The sequence below is a fragment of the Phyllopteryx taeniolatus genome, chromosome 9 (assembly GCF_024500385.1).
Source record: "Phyllopteryx taeniolatus isolate TA_2022b chromosome 9, UOR_Ptae_1.2, whole genome shotgun sequence".
In the NCBI taxonomy this organism is placed as follows: domain Eukaryota; kingdom Metazoa; phylum Chordata; class Actinopteri; order Syngnathiformes; family Syngnathidae; genus Phyllopteryx; species Phyllopteryx taeniolatus.
Window position 1 is genome coordinate 15,286,560 of NC_084510.1, and position 20,856 is coordinate 15,307,415.

The 20,856-nt window shown below is 41.4% G+C and overlaps 1 protein-coding gene across 9 annotated transcripts in view; it reads left to right on the forward strand.

The window, feature by feature from the left end:
* The window catches only part of tfeb (transcription factor EB), a 34,920-nt gene extending 28,303 nt beyond the window's left edge, over positions 1 to 6,617 (forward strand). For 4 of the 9 annotated variants that reach the window (XM_061784602.1, XM_061784603.1, XM_061784604.1 and 1 more), the window contains 4 exons: positions 1,772 to 1,828; positions 2,231 to 2,306; positions 2,583 to 2,739; positions 3,827 to 6,617. In XM_061784602.1, coding sequence (XP_061640586.1) covers positions 1,772 to 1,828; positions 2,231 to 2,306; positions 2,583 to 2,739; positions 3,827 to 4,396 — 860 coding nt within the window. In that variant the 3' untranslated portion in view covers positions 4,397 to 6,617. The remainder of the gene's footprint in view (positions 1 to 1,771; positions 1,829 to 2,230; positions 2,307 to 2,582; positions 2,740 to 3,826) is intronic. The other 5 variants (XR_009790104.1, XM_061784606.1, XM_061784599.1 and 2 more) reach the window with 5 other exon arrangements.
* Positions 6,618 to 20,856: the final 14,239 nt, after the last annotated feature.

Genomic DNA, 20,856 nt, shown 5'->3' on the forward strand with positions numbered 1-20,856 from the left:
ATATTTCTACTTGTTTCTTCAAGTGTAAAAACGAGTTAACCAATGTAAGAAGCTCTCTGGTGCTGGACTGAATTGTGTAACTTCTGGTGTATATTTTTCTTCTCGTTTTTTTATGAAAAAGTGTTGCACCACAGCCAAAGAAAAAGCAAAATGGGCACAGAGTTAATCATTTGATGTTTGTCAGGCCTCACACAATATGCCGACCTGTCCTGTGACGGTTCGAACTTCCAAGTTTTTGTGCAAGTTTGGAGTCATATTCTTCCCTAACATTGTGGTCATATTCATAATTGTACAACCCCGATTCCAATGAAGTTGGGATGTAGTGTTAAACCAGAATACAATGATTTGCAAATCATGTTAAACCTCTATTTAATTGAATACACTACAAAGACAAGATATTTAATGTTCAAACTGATAAACTTGATTGTTTTAGCAAATAATCATTAACTTAGAATGTTATGGCTGCAACATGTTCCCAAAAAGCTGGGACAGGTGGCAAAAAAGACTGCGAACATTGAGGAATGCTCATCAAACACCTGTTTGGAACATCCCACAGGTGAACAGGCTAATTGGGAACAGGTGGGTGCCATGATTGGGTATAAAAGGAGCTTCCCTGAATTGCTCAGTCATTCACAAGCAAAGACGGGGCGAGGTTCACCTCTTTATGAACAAGTGCGTGAGAAAATAGTCTAACAGTTTAAGGACAATGTTCCTCAACGTACACTTGCAAGGAATTTAGGGATTTCATCATCTACGGTCCATAATATCATCAAAAGGTTCCGAGAATCTGGAGAAATCACAGCATGCAAGCGGCAAGGCCGAAAACCAACATTGAATGCCCGTGACCTTGGATCCCTCAGGCGGCACTGCATCAAAAACCGACATCAATGTGTAATGGATATCACCACGTGGGCTCAGGAACACTTCAGAAAACCAATGTCAGTAAATACAGTTTGGCGCTACATCTGTAAGTGCAACTTGAAAGTCTACTATGCAAAGCAAAAGCCATTTATCAACAACACCCAGAAACGCCACCGGCTTCTCTGGGTGAGAGTCCACATTTCAAATTGTTTTTGGAAATTGTGGAGTTCAAAAGTTCAAAAGCTGCATCTGTGATGGTATGGGGCTGTGTTAGTTCCAATGGCATTGGTAACTTACACATCTGTGAAAGCACCACTAATGCTGAAAGGTACATACAGGTTTTGGAGAAACATATGCTGCCATCCAAGCAACGTCTTTTTCATGGACGCCCCTGCTTATTTCAGCAAGACAATGGCAAACCACATTCTGCACGTGTTAGAACAGCGTGGCTTCGGAGTAAAAGAGTGCGGGTACTAGACTGGCCTGCCTGCAGTGCACACCTGTCTCCCATTTGAAAATTTGTGGCGCATTATGAGGCGTGAAATATGACAACGGAGACCCCGGACTGTTGAACAGCTAAAGCTGTACATCAAGCAAGAATGGGAAAGAATTCCACCTACAAAGATTCAACAATTAGTGTCCTCAGTTCCCAAACGTTTATTGAATATTGTGAATGGTTAACAGAACGTCCCAACTTCATTGGAATTGGGGTTGTACGACCTCAGTGGCGTTAAACATCTGTAGGTCCTTTAATAGGCAAAAATGACATTCCTTACCTTTTGAGAAACAAGGGCCATTTCAACACAATATAGACTGGCTGGTAGTAATCCCCTTACAAGTTTTACTTGTAGTACTGTCTTATACAATGTTTGTGTGAGGCATTAGCTGATGACTTTTTGTTATTGCAAAGACACAGAAGCCCGTGCCCTGGCCAAGGAGAGACAAAAGAAAGATAACCACAATCTCAGTAAGTCCCCCCCCCCCCCCCACACACACACACACCTCCAGCATGCAGTTTTCTTCTAAATGTAATGCTGTTGTTATTCTGTGCTTTGCATGTGCCGCTTACACAGACAGGGGCAACACACACAGACACACAAACTATAATCTTGTACCGTTGTATATCCCATTTTGCTGATCTAGCAGACATAGTGCAATGAGTGGGTGGATGGATAACCCATAAATTCGTTGCTGCTTTGGCATTGTAAGTGCACTTAATTGCCCATGACTGTGTGAGCTTGTGTGAGTGCGGGCAATTGTGTGTCCGAATACAAGTACCGGTATGACTCTTTTTATAAGACCCTTTCTTTTCCCTATTGTGTCTTTTCATTTATCCCCCTTTGTCTTTCCTCCCGTGGTTTATTAACAGTTGAAAGAAGACGGAGGTTTAACATCAATGATCGTATTAAAGAGCTTGGCACAATGATTCCCAAAACCAATGATCTGTAAGTATTTTATGCTATATTATGTTTAGGTTTAGGTTTGGATGTGTTGTGTAATTTTATAATTTGCCCTCCAGATAAACATACTGATGTCAATTTAAAAAATCTTCATATGAGCAATCAAAATTTGTGTCCAGTTAATAAGGGTAATCAGATAAAAATGTGTGGGATTAATTACACTGAGTTCACTCAATTAAAGATGATTATTATTTATATAGAGTTTTCATGCACTATACAGCATCACTGGTAGCTGCTTCAACATTTCAATTGCCTTTATGGGTTGCATAGCGATGCTCGCTGGAACAAGGGCACCATCCTGAGAGCGTCTGTGGACTACATCAAACGTATGCAGAAGGATGTACAGAGGACCAGAGAGGTGGCGACTAACTTCAAAAGGATGGAAATGGCCAACAAACAGTTGATGCTTCGCATTCAGGTAATTTGCCAAATGTGCCTACTGTAAACAATTCCAGTAAGTCCAACACTGTTCATACACTGAAATGTTATTGGATGAGGATCTTCGCCGGAAATCACACAGTAAAGTGGGGGGAAAAAAAACTGCAAGACAATGTGTTAAAGATATGAATTTTAAAACAAACTGCACTGAAAGGCCTGAGGTGGAATTTGATCCTAGAACCTTGGACTGTGAGGCAGTTGTGTCAATCAAATGCCTCCATGCATATCAAGGGTTCTAAATGTATACTGTAGTTAATGGCGTCATCAGGTTTGTGGTGGGAAAATATCCAATTTCACTTGTTGGCTAGGAAATGTCCTTTCTGGGTGACGTTTTAGGTTTCAGCTTCATATCATAAAATGTCTTGCTTTTATTTTTGTTTTGTTTTTGAGCTTCAGAGAGGGAAGGGATAGGTCACCATACTCACACACAGCAGTAAAACGTGTACTGTATGCTGCAAGTCAAAAACGCATGGTGTGTTTTTCTGGGATTTTACTAGTCTTGGCATAAACCGTATATACACATGCAAGCACACACACGCACACACACACACACACACAAACAATGCTCCGAAAATTACTCATTTACTACAAATAATGTATCTTTGTATAGATAGATGAACAAAGATGGTTTGTGGTAGGCAGAACAATTAAATGCTCCTCCACTAGATGGCAGAAGGTACAATTGACCTGTTGCCATTCATACAACAGAATAATAACTTTGTTCAACTAAAAAGGCCCAGAATTACACTGAGTAAGCATATTTGTGAGTAAATTGAGACAAGGTCATCGTTATTTTAGCAGGAAACACTTCTATAGATTATATTGGAAGTTGACTGGTGCAAAATATTGCGTTTCCTCAAAACTGTCCGATAAGATCAGGGATATGCATAATTTACTAAATTTTCATATTCTAATTGTAAAAATAAAAGAAGAAATCTCTCACACGAACCTCTTATCATTTTTTGTCACCTGGGCAAATGTGGCCTGGGTATGAATCATTTTGGGCCTAACTGTATGTTGAGACCCCTCAGTACAGTACTCTTTGACTGAAATGATGACGTTAACAGGAGTTGGAGATGCAAGCTCATCTGCACGGCCTTCCCAGCAACTCTCCATCTGGCCTGAACCCGGCAGACGTGATGACTCCATACATAAAACAAGAGACCAGCCCAGAGGAGAACCTCTCCCACACTCAGACACAAGCTCCACACCATCACCTAACCCAGAGCCAGGCTCCTCCCCAGCCCCAGCAGCATCACTTCCTCCCGCAGGCCCACCTCCACCCACAAAGCCATGCTCAGCCTCAGCAGTCCAGGCAGCTGACCATGCTCCCCCAGCACCTCCAGCCTCAGCCGCCCATCCAGTACCCAGCTATAGGCAGCTCCCAGCCCTTTGACTTTGCCCAGTCGCTGGACTTGTGCGACGGGATGCAGGCATTCTCAGACGGCATGTCGGGGCTGGGCGATCTGGGAGGACTGGATATGCAGGGCCGTAGAAGCGATATGGGATTTCTCATGATGGATGAGCCGTTGTCCCCCATGGGTGGGGACCCTCTGCTCTCCACCATGTCCCCAGAGGCCTCTGTCGACTCCAGTCGCAGATCCAGCTTCAGCATAGACGATGGCGAAATACTGTAGACACATGCATGCACACACACACACAGACACACACACACATACACACTCCTGCAAGTACATGCTAAAAAAAAAAAAAACGTGTTGGTACCACTATGGACAGCATAAAAAAAGGCCATCATCACAATGACTGGACGCCATTAAGCAGCAGAATCCTACATCACATTCAATACACGTCAAAAGTGATATCACGCACATGCAAAACTGGATAAGACATGAAATGAGGATCTTGAAACTTTCAAAGAACATTTCCAAGGGGTAAACAAATACTGAGAGGTCAACGTTCTACAGTACATTGTTTTCATGAAGGTGGTGGTCATTTTTCATTCATAAGTAGATATTTGTAGTAGGATGATTGTACATTGTCCCATTTTGCCGTATCAGCATAAATGATTACATGATACAGAAGGAGCAGCTTCGTGGTCCCGTGTGTGTAGTTTAGTCTACAGCGATGCTGCTCGGTCTCATTTTTGTTTTGCTATATCTGTAATTGCACAGTTTGTCGTCACGATTAGCACTATATGGTTGGTGTCAGGTAGAGGCCATCGTTAGCATGCTAAGCTTAGCATGGCCTTAAAGTGGCCATATTGACATGCACATTGTGGGCTTTATGGGAGTAATTCTAGGTGTCCTTTTCATCAACTCACACATTCACCAGTACCACTTTATACGCCTCTTTGCTTCTGTTAGTGTCCTGGTTGCCATTTAAAAGCATGTCATCCATATCTATCATACTCAGGTACTGTAACGGAATTCACAAGCGGGGGTCATTTTAAATAAGTGCTGATGGGAACTTGAACCAGGCCCATAACTTAAGCAGCTTTTTAAGGCCAGAGTTCATGACAAGAATTGATACTGTTAAAAAAAAAAAAAAAAATCAATGGTAGAGGGCCACACACAGGGTGGATTTTAATCCTGTGCAAATTGCAGTATACAGATAGCTCACATTAGGTTCACACACATACACACAAAGTGTTCACTAGACACAGATACAAGATCTCCCAACACACACACACAGCACATTGTGTATTAAGGCTGGTTTCAAATCAGCACCATAGTGAGGGTGTCTTTGACTGAGGTGAAGCTCTCAACTGATATTCACACTCTCATCCAAAGGGCATCTTTTTGGTCCATCTTGTCGTCATGGCAGTCTGAGCGTTATGGATGGTAAAGAACTCTTGTGGTGATATTTTTGATTATAAGTAGGGATGGGCATTTCACTACATTTCCTTGATTAAAAATAATGGTCAATTAATTGATTATTTGTTCTTTTAGGGAGGGGAGAATTGCTCTGGGAATGTTCTCAACTCCTGTTTCCATGGCACAGTAAAACCAGCTACGACTGAACCAACAGCGCCCCTGCTGGTCCAAACCAAGTAGTGCACTCCATTTTGCCTCAAATGCTCCAAGACACAACTAATTCCACACAATTGACCAAACTCTTAATCATTATCACTTTATCGATAGTTGATTATGCCCATCCCTAATTATAATGTGTTTCTTTATTGTAGTTTGTTGTTTATTCTATCTCCCAAAGCACTGGAAAGTATATTATTGTTTTGACTTTGTACAAAAATGATTATTTTGCCTTTTTATGCCGCTAAGCAATTTTAAAGTATTTAGTTTTTTTTTGTTCATTTTTCATTTTATTTGAGAAAAAATATTTTCATCTCCCCCTTTAAAGCCAGTTGAAGCCACCCATGTGTTACTTGATTTGGAGCAAAAAGCCATTTGGGAACTTTTTGTACATCATTGTCCCTTGTTTTTTTGTTTTTGTTCTGTTTGTTTTTTTAACATGATTGGGCTTTTGGTTTTCTCATTGTTAACTTTTGAAGCCAAATAATACATGAAATGTGATTCTTTGATCTGATTGAATTCAAATTTCTCACATTGTGGATGTAAAATTTACCAGTGTGTCTGGTCAGTGAGAAGTCAGTTTTGCTGTGCCTTTTCCCTTTCTTTGTAACTGTGGTTTCCACGGAAACTGGAAGACTGACCTCAACTCTGCTGAGGAGTTGCCACTGACTGAACGTGTTTGTGTTTCCACCAAAGTTATGCTTTTTCCCGTTTCAACCACAGTTTGACTGTTGTTGACAACTTTGCCAACACTCCAAAGAATCTCTCTGAACCCCTCTAATATTCCACTAGAGGGCGCTATACAGCGCAACACACACAAGGGACATGTCCTGATTTGAAATGTTATAAAATGTTTTACCAGAATTAATTAACTTGCGTCAAGTGTTTCATTCTCTATCTTGACATATTTTGTGTGTGCGTTTCTGCGTGTACATGGTATGGTCAGGTGAAGTGGGGTACATGCATTGATTTTTAACATCATAACCAATTTTTTAAAATATGAGAGACCCTTACACTTGAATAGGAAAAAAAAATGGGCAGGTGTGTGCTTACTGCTCTTATAGTGTACACACACAACAATATCCCCACCCACAATCAATCCTCTCAATGTATTGTAGTACCAGGAGTGATCTAAGGGAGGCAGCATAGTGCCAGATGTTATCTAGACTGCATGAAGACACAACAAAGTAGAGTAAGCGCAGAAGATGAACTCAAAGACGCTAGGCAAGCTGTTAGATATGTGGAAAGTACATTGCAGTTGTAAACTTGTGATGAATATTTGTGAGGCACATACAAACACTAAACACAAACAATTTCTCCTCTATTTGTGTGCGGCGACAGCGTGATGTTCAGGTCGCTTCCTAAGTGACTAATTGGACAATCACATCTACGATTGTCGGCCCGGACCGTTTCCGAAGGAAAAATCAATCTGATCACAGCCCACAGGACAGGCTAATTGCTCAGATTAATCTTTCGTAGACATCCCAAAATCAGTCCTTTGCTGACTTTGATTGGAAGAGAGGGAAAAATTATCAAATTTGTCCCAATTAGTGGTATCTTTTTACGCTGCTCTGGTTTTAGTCAAAACCTAGAGACAGGATTGACCAGTGTCATAAAGTGAGCCCCCGTTATATAACGTAATGCGCTTTTATTCATATTCATGTATCTTTTTACTTGTGTGACTGTTCAATGAAGCGATGTAATGCAATGTCCTTTTTCGTAAGATAATTATTGTGTTGTTTGCGTGTATTGTATGTGATCAGACCTGTGCTGGTTTCCAGTGAAAAAAGAAAAGAAAAAACAGTACAGTTCAAAGGCTGTCTTGTTTTCAGTTAGATAAGACAGATTGTGTGCTGGGCTCCAGTCAAACATAAGACACTGACTCAAATTAAACTTTTACTTACCATCAATACCACCTTAATAATATTCGCTGTTATTTTAACAAAGTGGATTTGCCAAATAGTGAGCCTGCACTTTCTGTTAATCTGTTGTAGGTCATTTACAACTCCACATTAATGGCTCCAAAAGAGTTCGTTAAGTCATTAGCAACCTATTTATATTCAATTTATAAACCATCTTTAAAGGGCCCCTTTGCTCCATGTCATTATACTAATGTCCACGAGGGGACACCAAAGATCTATGGCTAGTTGAAGACTAATTTCTTTATAAAACCACCGTTATGGAATATAGAGTAGTCGTTTTGAGAGGTGCACAATGTTATTTGTGCAGATATTTGCAGCTAAAATCTTTTGAATTCAATATGTTTGGTCCCAGGCAGTTACTATATATATGTATATATATACATATATATAGTAGAAGGACATCACATTCGATGCACCTTCAAGAAGAAATTCAATATTCGCCGAATTGATCATTTTCCTCCTTCACATTTCGCCTGCCAACTTTTGTCCGTCCCCCCCCCATCTTCTTGTGATGTATTAGCCCAAAGCTCATACAGGATGAACTGTAAACTGTTTAATAGTCCTTCTTAACTTAAATTGAGGTAATCTCATTTCTAATACTCTCTCTCTCACACACACACACACATAGTGATGCACTGAGAACATGTTAAGTGTAGTAGTGGTGTGTGCAGCCCGTCCGCAGGCCCATTCTCCAGGGTCTTTATGATGCTAATGTACTCCCTGGTCTAATAAATCCCTGTAGAGCTGCATAGAGTAGATCTTATGGTTCACTCCGATCACCACCTCCGATCTGCCTCCAGCGCACACACGTGCACTGCTATTACTGTGGCAGAAGTGCCTGCCTTGCACTTCCATTGATACTTGGGAGGCTGTTTAGTGAGAAGAAGCAAGGGGAAAGGTTGAGAAAAATCAAACACGAAGGGGCAACTTAAAGAGACGTTGCGCATCACTTGCAGCAATAGATTGAGGGCAAAATATAGAAAACGTCATTTTCAGATGCCTCGGAACTCTTGGAGGTTTTAGCATCCCAAAATCAAAACTATCATTCTTCATCCCACCCATACCTGCTCCCCCTCTCCTTAGTCTTCCTCTGGCCACTGGGCTTAGTGTTCCCCCTCCCACTTCCCTCTCTCCCTCCTTCCTCCTCAGGGGAGCAGTGTGTCACTTTGCTGGAAGCCCATGGAAGAGAGGTGAGAGGGGACTGATTGAGCTAATTTAGCCCCTGGATGTGAGAGCAGGCAAGGCCTCACCTTGTGCTAATAGACAGACATCAAAATGGAGATGAGGAGGATGGATGAAAGGAAGGGAAGAAGGACTATAAAAACTGGGAAGAATTTTTTGATGGATTTATCTTCTTTTATTCTTCAGGGATGTGAAGCAAACTTTTACGAGTGACATTGTGAAGTTGCTAAAGGTTTATGCGTATTGCCTTGCTGATATAACTCATTGATCCATCCTCCCCCATTAAGCTACCGTCAATCACTGCCTGCTTTACGATCTCTTCTGCATCGGCCCGATCCCCGTACATCCTCCTGGGCAACCAAAATAAATGGCGCACATCACATGATGAAGACTGGAGACAATTTATAGCTTCTGCGGCCATACATCGTTGTATAGTACCTCCCAAAGAAAGTCACGCAAAATTTAATTGAGAGCCATCATTCATCACTACTGCAGATTGAAGTTTCCAAGTTAGTTAATTGCAGTGGAGCCTCTAAATTCGAATACCACCATTAGTTGCACAAAAACTTCGATATCAAATTACCTTCATGAATTACATCGCACAATACATCAGTTCAGTTTGCTAATCTTTTTAAGATTTCATCAAGTAAGGATGGAAACAGTGATACACCATATCTGTAGACTGATTGATATCACATTACAGGCATCCCCTGCCATCCCAAAACCAGTCCTCAGATCCATATACAGTGAACCTCTACTATTTGCAGAGGAGAGTAACCGTAATTGATTTGCACCCTAAAAAGGTTTATGCTTGCCCATGCTACAAGATGGCAGCAAATCATCACTTTTGTCCAAATGAAATTCCTCAACCCACTTTAACATAGTTCCTTGACACCAAGATGGCAACAAAGCATTATTTTTGTCTAAATAAACTCCTCAACATAGTGCCTTGACACAAGATACCACAAGGTGCTGGCAAACCACTGTTTTTGTCGAAATGGAACTCTTCAACTCACTTCAACGTAGTTCCTAACTTCCTTGACACCAAGATCCCACAAGATGCTGACAAAGGACTATTTTTGTTTAAGTGAAACTCACTTCTACAGTTCCTTGCCACACAGGAATTCGAACCTCCAACCTCAGAACTGTGAGGCAGATGTGCAAACCACTTGTTCACCCTGCAAACCCACTTTATATTTTTATTTTTATATACTGTACTATATCGTTAACTACATTTTTCACTTGTATTACAGTTGAGAATGTTAAATGCTATTTAAATAATCACCTGTACATAGCAACAGTTTGATAAAAATATTTCTATGGGGAAAAAAATGTATCCAGCTTAACAGTGGCTTGCGTTCGACCTTGGAGGTTCCACTGTGACAGCAGCCACTTTAGACATTGACACTTTGGAGCCTTCCTTATTGGATCCCCATTGGCTCTACATTCAAATGTGGAAAAGAAGTGTCCTTTTTTTTTTTTTTTTGAAAGGTCAAAGCTGAGAGCACATAGCCACCCGTCAGAGAGAGGCGATGCGTCTTCTCTTTTCTTTCTCTCGTCTTCACATCCTCTCACTTTAACTACCTCCACACCACCGCCGCACACCTCCCGTCCTTCTTCATTCCCACCTCCGCTGCCCTTTTTATTCTGCCGCTCCTTTTGTCCATCTTCTTCTACATATTTAATACTCTTCACTGACTCCGCTCACCGTCCTGTGCTTCTATTCCTGAAACAAAATGCAAACTCAAATTGGCTGGAGAAATGAATAATGTCCCCGCCATTAACAGTGGCAAAGGAAAGGTTTGGTCTCTTCATGTGTGTGGAGGTGATGAGATGAGGGGGTCTGATGGTGGGGTGGTCAGCGGTCCGGGTCTGCCTATTCTCCTTTGCTTAGACTACTGCACAGAATGATGTCTAGTGACACGTTAAGAGATTTAGCCGATGACAAAAATAAAAGGACACTTAGTTTCTCGAGTTTTGCATAGCTATTTATTTAATTTTGCACCAAAATGAAGCTCTTGGACTGTAGCTTAACCATTCCCGTGTTACTAGCAATGTTGTTTTAATCATCACAGCCAGTAGGGGGAGTTAGTGGTCCACAACATAAGCCGACCCCATCGAGGCGATGACAAACACGGCCTGCTGAACATTGTGTGTTGCAGTAACAGCAACGGACAAACATTCTCAATCAATCAGGGGTTACTTCCTCCTGAAATGTAAATCTTCATCATTCCAAGATATTTTGGACTGCTGTGGAAAAACTTGACCTAAACCCAACCAGTAAGACTTTTGGGATGAACTCTTTTTGACCTTGCAAATGCCCCTCTGTATGAATGGACACACATTCCCAAGGACACATTCCCAAATCTATTTGTTGTTGTCCTCTCTCACATTACTGTGCTGTGAAAGATCATTAGCTGTGCCTCAGGAAATTATCTGATTTCACCTACGTAATTGGTCTGAATATTTTGTATTTGGTACAAATAATGTGTCATCGTTCATCTATCTATGCCAGCGACATACAGTGACACACTCTTCCACTAGATGACAGAAGGTATTTCATTAAGCTGTGAATCCACATTTTGTGACATTTTTTTTTACACTGTAAATGATGTGCCTTGGCTCAGTAGAGTTTGAAAAACTCGTGGATGTAAAACTATCATTCTTCATCCCACCCTTTGTAAAACCAAAACGTGTACGGTTGGGCCGGCTTTAGTTCGTCTGTTCGAATGATCAACGAGGGAACGCAAATATGCCGCCATCATTTAGTTTTGTGCTGGCTGCTAATTTAAGCTCGTCATTATTAAGATAAATAATGCATCTGGCAGAATTTGTCTCATTTTGAAGGTTACAGACTCCATTTTTTCTCCGGCTGTTAAGAGGGATGTAGCCTACCCGCACCTTTTCTTGATTGCAGCCTTCTTGTGGCGATAAATTTATCTATGGGACAAAGACTGGCGAAATGACGGCTAATTTCATTGTCCTTGATGAAAGAGTGCGAGCTTATGGTGTGGCACACAGGATTCATTCTAGCCTGAAAGCTCCTATTAAGATCTATTTGTCCTGTTGCTATGTTTGTTTCTGTCCGTCAAGGCACTCATCCATTCATCCATCCATCCTGCAAATCCGTTTGCAATGTTGTGAGTACGAGTATGTTTCAGTGAACTTATGATGTGAAGGTCGCAAAGATTAGATTTTTTTTTTTTTTTTTTTTTTTTTTTTTTTTTTTTTATCCACATCACTCCATGAGAAGGAGCTTATACAGCCTACAGCTGTTATCACATTTATGCCCTTCTTCAAGCTTCTTTTTTAGTCTCGTACCACCGTCTCCCCGAAGATAACGACGCGCCACATGACGCCATTGTCCCCCCCACCCCTTTTTTCGTAGGTGGAGATTTAAAGTTGTGTTTTAAAACTGCCACTGTTCCAATCCTACTTACCCCCCCTCCTTCCGCCTCCTCCCTTTTGTCTCCCCCCCTCATGAGTATACCACCTAACCCCTCTGAACTTCAGTCAGAGTTAGTGAAGACTGAGAGTACACTGGGGAGTCGAGATAGACGCAGACTTAGCTGACTGCTATTCCCCCACTTTTTCCACTAATAAGAAAACTTTCTCTTCTTGTGTGTGTGCATGGAGATCACACATACCTTTACACCACTTCACATAAACTCTTTGCTGACTGTAGTGTTTGGACATCTGACAGCAAAAAGGTTTGAATCTGTGCCTTTCTGATTGGAGTTTGCATTTTCTCAATTCCACACATTCCAAAAATGTTGGCTTCATTGAAGACTAAATTGTCCACAGATGTCAATGTTAGTGTGAATGGATGTTTGTCTATTTGTGCCATGTGATTATCTGGCGACCAGTCCAGGGTGGACTGCATCTCTCGCCAAAAGTCAGCTTCCATAGGCTCCAGCTCAAAATGGATGCATGAGAGTAGACCTTGAACGGCTCAGGTCAGTTTCTCTTTCGTATTAGATGTACAGTACATGGGTCGATGTCAAGTGGTAGGTGTTCGTTTGTTAGCCTAATGGATTCTTTTAGGGCAATGGTGTGCAAAGGGAGGCGGAGGGGGCAGTGGCCACGGGCAACCACCTCGTTGGGGGCGAAGGGGGCATCCAAACGGGTTTCATTGGGCATCCAACTCTTCCTCGCCATCAAAGTAATTTCGCTCAGCAAAACTGTCATAATTTCTATCCGCGCCCCTCCATCGGCAATAGTTTTTTAAGGTGCAGAAACTTCGAACAGCACCCAACCTCCGTCGACGATTGGTTTTCAAGGTGAAAAGATGTTGCTCATTTGAACAAACATAACCACTCAACATCTGAAGTAAAATGAAATTTAATCCTGGCAGGACAAGCTAGTTCAGCTCACTGACCAAAAAAGTGGGAGAGTTGAAGTGAGGAAGAAAGTAAAACTCTAAAACTGTTCATCCGTCCATCCATTTTTTGAACCGCTTAAAGTCTTCACTTAACCTACCGTGCATGTTTTTGGAATGTGGGAGGAAATCAGAGTATGTAGAGAAAATGCACACAGGCACGGGGAGAACATGTAAATTCCACAAAGGTGAGGCCGGATTTGAACCCATAAATTGTTAAGATTTGTTAACTTAAAATATGTAAAATTGTTTGGGACTGTTGTGTCGAGATTCTGAACAGAGAAGGGAATTTTCTTTCCCTTTATTTTATTTTTCTGAAGTTTAAGCACTTTATTTGAACCCGTACAATTTTCACTTTTTATTTACTTGTTCTTATTTAGAAATGCAGCCTTACTTTTACTGAGTAAATGAACATTGTAAAGTTGAGCTCATAGTAATTATAATGAATTGGCACAGTGGACAACTGGTTAGAGCATCTGCCTCACAGTTCTGAGGGCCGGGGTTCAATCCCCGGTCCCGCCTGTGTGGAGTTTGCATGTTCTCCCCGTGCCTGCGTGGGTTTTCTCTGGGGTACTCCGGTTTCCTCCCACATCCCCAAAACATGCATGGTAGGTTAATTGAAGACTCTAAATTGCCCGTAGGTGTGAATGCGAGTGCGGATGGTTGTTTGTTTGTATGTGCCCTGCGATTGGCTGGCAACCAGTACAGGGTGTATCCCGCCTCCTGCCCGATGATAGCTGGGATAGGCTCCAGCACGCCCGCGACCCGTGTGAGGAGAAGCGGCACAGAAAATGGATGGATGGATGATTACCGGGCCATAATTAATAACATGTGAATCATTGTTTAAAGAAAACATGAAGGCTCAAGCCAAACACATTTAATTTTATTTTCAATGTGATTCAGACTAAGGCTTTTCAGAAAGGCAAATCATTAAAGAAAAAGGAAAAAAAAGAAGCCAATGTTTCACAAATTCTGCCAGGGCATGTAAACTTATGAGCCCAACTGTACATAAAAATACTACGTCTTCGTTTAGTCTTGTCTTACTTGACAATAATAAATGCCCAAAAGGTTTTTGAATTGTATTGAATGAATTAGATTTGACTGAGATATTGATTACATGCAGATGTAGAACTAGGTTACTTAAATAAATATAACAATAAATAGATGTCTAACTATTTATTGATCTTCCAGACCTTTGCTTCAAGAAATGTTCTCCATTTGGACCTTTTAAAATTTGAGTTGAATACCCATGGCCCTAAGCTACTGCTTTAGGAACCTTTTGGGGCGTTAAAAAATGCACGAACAAATGCCCTGGTGTCTAAAAATTATACGAAATGGTGTACATTAGTGTAGATTGTATCTTGAGGGACTGAACTGAAGAGTTTTCGCAGAAGAATTTTGACTCGGGGGGTGGGGGGGGGGGGGGGGGGAAATATAAGGGATTTCATCCAACCCATTCTAATTTAATCAAATGATTCATCAGAATAAGGAATTAAACTTACACTAAATTGGTACAATAATGTGCTCACAGAAAAACTGAAAATACTAATTACAATAAAACCTTAATGGTATTTAAAAGTAACATGATGTGCAATAAACTATGGTGTTTATATGCCATGTGCAATATACTAGATGTTCAATATTAAATAATAGTGTTGTCCATGCAGAATACATGTAGCTACACTTTGCATGGGAACTGAAACTTAAAGAAACTAATTGTGTGTGTGAACGTGGTTTGAGTCAGAGGCTTTTCCACAAAGGTCAACGTATTCAACACGGTATCCTAAGAGGCAGGAAATTTAATACCCCCTCTTTGGTTGAATTAATTAATTATAATATTAGGCTAGCTCTGGGGCCCTTTTCTTCAGTGATTAAGTGAGCACATATCTTTAAAAGAGTGTGCTGGTCTCTGGGGGTGCTGGGGGCTTGTGAACCTTTGGGGGACCACAGAAAATGATGTTTAATACATGAGAGGACGGCGAAACACCGGCCACTTTTCTCACCTCCACAGTGAGAAAGACACACATCATCTTCCGTGTTTAGACCCTCAATAGCTTGTCTTTATCTGCAGGGAAGGGGGGGGGGGGGGGGGGGGGGGCGCTCTGCCGGTCCTCTGACCCCGTACGTCCCAGCTCTGGTGCCTCTGGATACAGGTTAGTCCACTAAGTAGTGTGCGCGCACTTTTCTTTCGCAGCTTTTGTATTCACATGCTCAAAGTGCCACAAAAAAAGGAGTTAACACTAAGTACGTGCTAGAAAAATAAAATAAAATAAATAAAATTATGCAAATCAGTCCTCCTATCGAGTCTTACTTTATTAATGTTGCAGCATTTTAATGTTTAGGTCATTCGTGTGCATCTGAGCTTTAACATAATAATGTGTTTCTCATTTTTGAATAGATATTTCCATATCTTGTTTTACAGTAGGCACGGTGGACGACTGGTTAGAGCGTCTGCCTCACAGTTCTCAGGACCGGGGTTCAATCCCCGGCCCCACCTGTGTGGAGTTTGCATGTTCTCCCCATGCCTGCGTGGGTTTTCCCCGGGCACTCCGGTTTCCTCCCACATCCCAAAAAAAACATGCATGGTAGGTTAATTGACGACTCTAAATTGCCCACACAATCTGTGTGTGAATGGTTGTTTGTTTATGTGTGCCCTGCGAATGGCTGGCAACCAGTTCAGGGTGAACCCCGCCTCCTGCCCGAAGATAACTGGGATAGGCTCCAGCACTCCCGCGACCCAAGTGAGGAGAAGCGGCTCAGAATATGGATGGATGGTTGGTTGGTTTACAGTAGTTTCCATTGTAAGGGAAGTATTAAACATGAACTTTTATTCATATCAACGGGTTTCGCACATTTTATGAAATAAACACAAAGTAGGTACATCTAAAAAAGGTGACAAAAAAGAATATGACAGCATGCTGATTCTATTTAGTTAGTGGGTATTAACTTCAATAACAAACACAATCGAGATGTCAACTTAATCCACGCAATTGTATTGTAATAGTTTAACCCCCCAAAACATTAAGTTAAGGTGGCCGAAACATATACACTTGAATTAAATACAACAAAATACAATTGTGCAGAATTGGTTGATTCTTTAAAATTTAAGTCTCAAACTAACTTTAAGTGTTTAAATATGATTTGCATTGCAATTCCTGTTTGGACCATCTTATGTTGCAAAATTAAGTAATTTGCACTAAAAGCAGCATTAATAAAAGTACATATTGTGTGTACAGTAGATCCTAGTATGTCACAACATGAATTCATTATAATTTTCTGGCTTTGACCATACTGTACATGCATTTTTAGCCTGTGCTAACCAGTGAGCAGCCTGACAATGTGTGTGTGTGCATGCGTGCGTGCCTGTGTGTGCATGAGTGTGAGTGACAGGGCTCGGACAAGACGTCTCAATGATGATGACTTAATGATTCTTTCTGTCTCCAACAAAGGTGGAAGATGGAGACAAAGAGGCACGGCAGTGATGACAAGAAGGTGATGACAGGGTGAGAGACAAATTATGACTGGCTGTAGCAATGTGTGTGTGCGCATGAGTGTGTGTAGGCGCACCTCACTTAACCTGCACACACACCAGAGGAGTTACCTGACCCCACTAAATATCCAGGTGCAATTAAGAATTCATTCCTGATCTAACGCACACAGTGCACTGATTGGACACCCTGAGGGTAGTGGGGGCACTGTTCACTTTCAAGTCATGAATTTTAATCACTTCAAATATATCGATCAATTATTAATTAAGTGACTTTAAGTGATACTTTAAGTGATGATTTTTCGGGGTATGCGTTGAGTGTTAAAGTGTGTCTCGCAGGCCTGATTTTTTTATTATTGGGTGTCAAGGTATCTGATCATGTACTGTATTTACATACAGTAAGTAGCGACCGGGGTGTTATTTACTCAACTGCCAACGGGAAGGCCTTTATTTGTAGAAAGAGAATTTTGGCATATTATTAAAACAACATTACCAGTATATTGTAAGCTAGTTTAACATAAGTGTTTCGACCCTTAATAGCTTGTCTTTATCTGAAGGAAAGGGGGGCGCTCCGGCCAGTTTGAAACAAAAAAAAGAGACCTTTATGGAGGATTGGAGCCAAACCTTTAGCCATAAATCGTAAACACAGACGCACAGAACATGGCGGAGCGCTGTCAGTCTACTGGAATTCCACCCTCTCCTCTTAAGAAATCATCTGAAAGATCCTCTTTAATGCTGCACAAGGAACGCATTTACAACATGCGGTTCGACTCCTCGCTTTAGCTCATCTGAGAGATGGTTTCGGTGCTGCTGTTTTAGTTTGCAACAGAATTCAAATAGGCAGAGCTGATAACTATAATTTGAATGTGGACACCTTTTTTAATGAGCTGAGATAAATGCACATTTTTTTCTGATGCGAAAAGAGAGACCTTTAACTGTCTTTAGTGGATGCACAGTAACATAAATTGAGTTCTGTAGCCACCCATCTAATAATAATATAATAATAAATCACATCTTGTATATGTTGCATGTCCTCCATCTAGGTATACAAGATGGAGGACATACAACATATACAATCAATAGCGTATTCATCAAGTCTTATAAAAGTTCCAGGACAGGTCTCACAAAGGATATACAGGTATTTCAAACCCAAACTACAAACTATGAGTATTTACTGTGTCTGTACAGTGTACACAATGTAGCTACATCGCGGTAGATTGAGTACAAGAATATAGCACCCATGTTTCAACAGCCCTTGTTTGCGTGGGTGTGACTGTTCTACGGGTTGACCTCCTGAACAAGACCCGAGCGGGAACAGGACAAATTACAAATTACTTCCCTAATTAGGCCTGACCCCAAATTTCCTTTTATGAATATTCATCATGCCCGGCCCGCTCGGCGCGCCAAAGAAATGAATTTGCCCTCTCCTCCGAGCGGACTGAGAAAAAGGAATGATTAATGGAATTCTGCGTGGTATGAATCCATCATTCTTCAGATGGAGGCTGGCCTGGTAATAAGGATCCAATTAGAGCCACAGTGGGTGGGACACGGCAGGAGATACTACAAGACCGGCGTTATAACACCTACACCACCACCCCCCCCCCCCCCCCACCACCACCACCACCCCCACACACAGTCACATTAGGTAATTTTGATGCTCTATCAAAAAATGTCATTAAGGATGAAATTGAGAGTTTGAATGTAGACACACTCCCAGTCGAGCAAACAGTCTCTGCTCTTTTACAAATCCTTTTTTGGGCTCTTTTTGGGTGGCGCTGAGCTGCTGCACCTCCTTGTTTTTCTTTCAGCTTTTTCACTTAGTTGGCTCAATCTGATGAGTTAATTTTTCGGTATTGTGCAGTGGTTCTCAACTGTTGTCACCTTGGGACCACCATTTTCCTATTATCGCCAAGTCGCAACCCACTTTTACAGAATTGAAGCACAATAAAGAACATTAACTTCAAAAATAGCCTTTGAAAATATTTGTATGTCATATTTTTAAACATTACACATGATTATACGCTCAAAGTGAAAAAAGGAAAATTAGCTATCAAAATTGCACAAAATAAGGCCACAAAATTTAATACATTTAGGCACGGATCTCCTCCTTTTAGGAAAGTCAAAATAATGTTATTTTCTAAATAAAAGTCAAGTTTGACCTAAGTTACAATTGGAATATTTCACTGGACAGGGGGTCCTCAGCTTTTTGCTTTTATACGGAATTTGTATGTAAGTCGGCTCTGCGCTGTAGTCTATCACTAATCTACACTAGTCTAACACAGTAGTAAAGCCATAATGACATTAGCATTTTGTATGAAAAATACTTGATTAATACAAACGTATCCAAGGAAAAACAATAAGTAAAGCATTAACTGAGGATTCGTTCTTGTGCCATGTCGTCTTACGCAGCAAACTAGTTCATTGCGTGCCATTCGTAACTTCGAAACGTTGTATGTTGGTACCGTTGAGGACCTCCTGTATTTTTTATTTTATTTTTTTACTGCGTCTTCGCGGCCCACCCATTATGGGTCCGTGACCCAGTTTCGGGTCCCAACCCACCAGTTGAGAATCACTGATCTAGTGTTTGTGTTATCAAGGCTATGCTTGCTTCTCAGGTACTGAACGACTTGAAGCAAAATGGGGTGCAATACTCGTCTGCAGCCAACAGAGGGAGTGGTCCATCCAATCAGAACTAGTTTGCTGATTAAAGAAGTAGAGGAGAGGTTTCTGTATTCAAAATGATCATTTTATAATAGTAATATATTTTAATATTAATAGCAGTAATGACACAATGATGATTTTTTTTTTGGATAAAAACACGGCCATGGCTAAAAGAACATGTTGGTAAAAATACTGCAATATGCCCATCGATCTAAATTTGGTTTGCTGGCTAAAGAAGCGGCAGAGGTTGAAATTACACATGGTCAAATGGACACTCTTCTATTGTTCTATTCCTTAACGTTCTGTTCAAGATATCATAAAAGTCAATAACATAGGAAATATTCAGCATGTGTCATCAATTACATTTCCATATACAGTATCTGATCAGATACAGTATATTTAGTCAAGTTCAAACTCTTACTCCAGTCAAATTGGCTCACTCAAGTTTGTGACTGTAATGCCTTGCTGAGGCCTCCTTGTCGATAAAGAGGTCCGTGTCTCACCCGTGGCCAAAAGTAAATCTCACTTCCTGCGGTGTCTTTCATATTCCTACATCGATTTCCTCGCATCATTTAATGAGTCGTCGCTCTGTTGCTCTCCCGCATCAACTAAAACCTTTTAGATGAATTACATCTCCTTCAGCTTTATCTGCAGCACAGTGGCTCCCTCCGCTTGCCTTTCTGACTGCATTTAATCCACATCGCATCTTCATTCAGAACAAATAGCCTCGGCGTGATACGTCGGTGGGTGCAGATGCTGAAGAGGTTTGCGGGTAGAAAGCAGAGAGAAGTGGAGCTGTGCCAGCCAGCACTCTGATCACATCCTGGATAAGACTTTCAGCTAATTAGTCACCGCTTATGTGAATGGAGACAAAGACAATGAAGCTGCCTGCCTGCTAGCTCAATAGCCAGAAAGGCTGTTGAAAGAGAGACAGATTAACATTTGTTCTTTTACATGCCTCCCTCTCGCACTCACACAATAACTTTGCTTATACTAATTAACAATTAGCAAAGACTAGTTGGCTAATTGTGTTATTGCTCCTAATCAAGGGGCTAATTACCAGAATGTCAATTTAGATTTAATTACTCAGCGCTTTGTTAATTCCCACTGAGCATACGTTAACCCTCCCTCCCTCCCTTTGCATTGCTCTCCTTCTTCCTCTTATTTGGTGTTGAACCTGCTCCCAGGTCCTGTGTTGGCGCTGGGGGTGGGTGGGTAAATACTCAGATAAATGAGGGAATGTATTTGAGCAAGGGGGCCAAGAGGCAGAGGCATTAATGAACACATTGTAGCACCGGGCGGGCCTCCAATTAGTCGCTTCTCTGCTGCCAACACCGGAGACAGGAGACAACCTGCGAGATTGACTCAGGCCTGCCCGCTACCATGACCATCACCTCCATCGTTCCCACAACCGTGACCGCCACTACCCCATTGCCACCACAACCACAATTACATCACTACTACCAATAACAGCAAT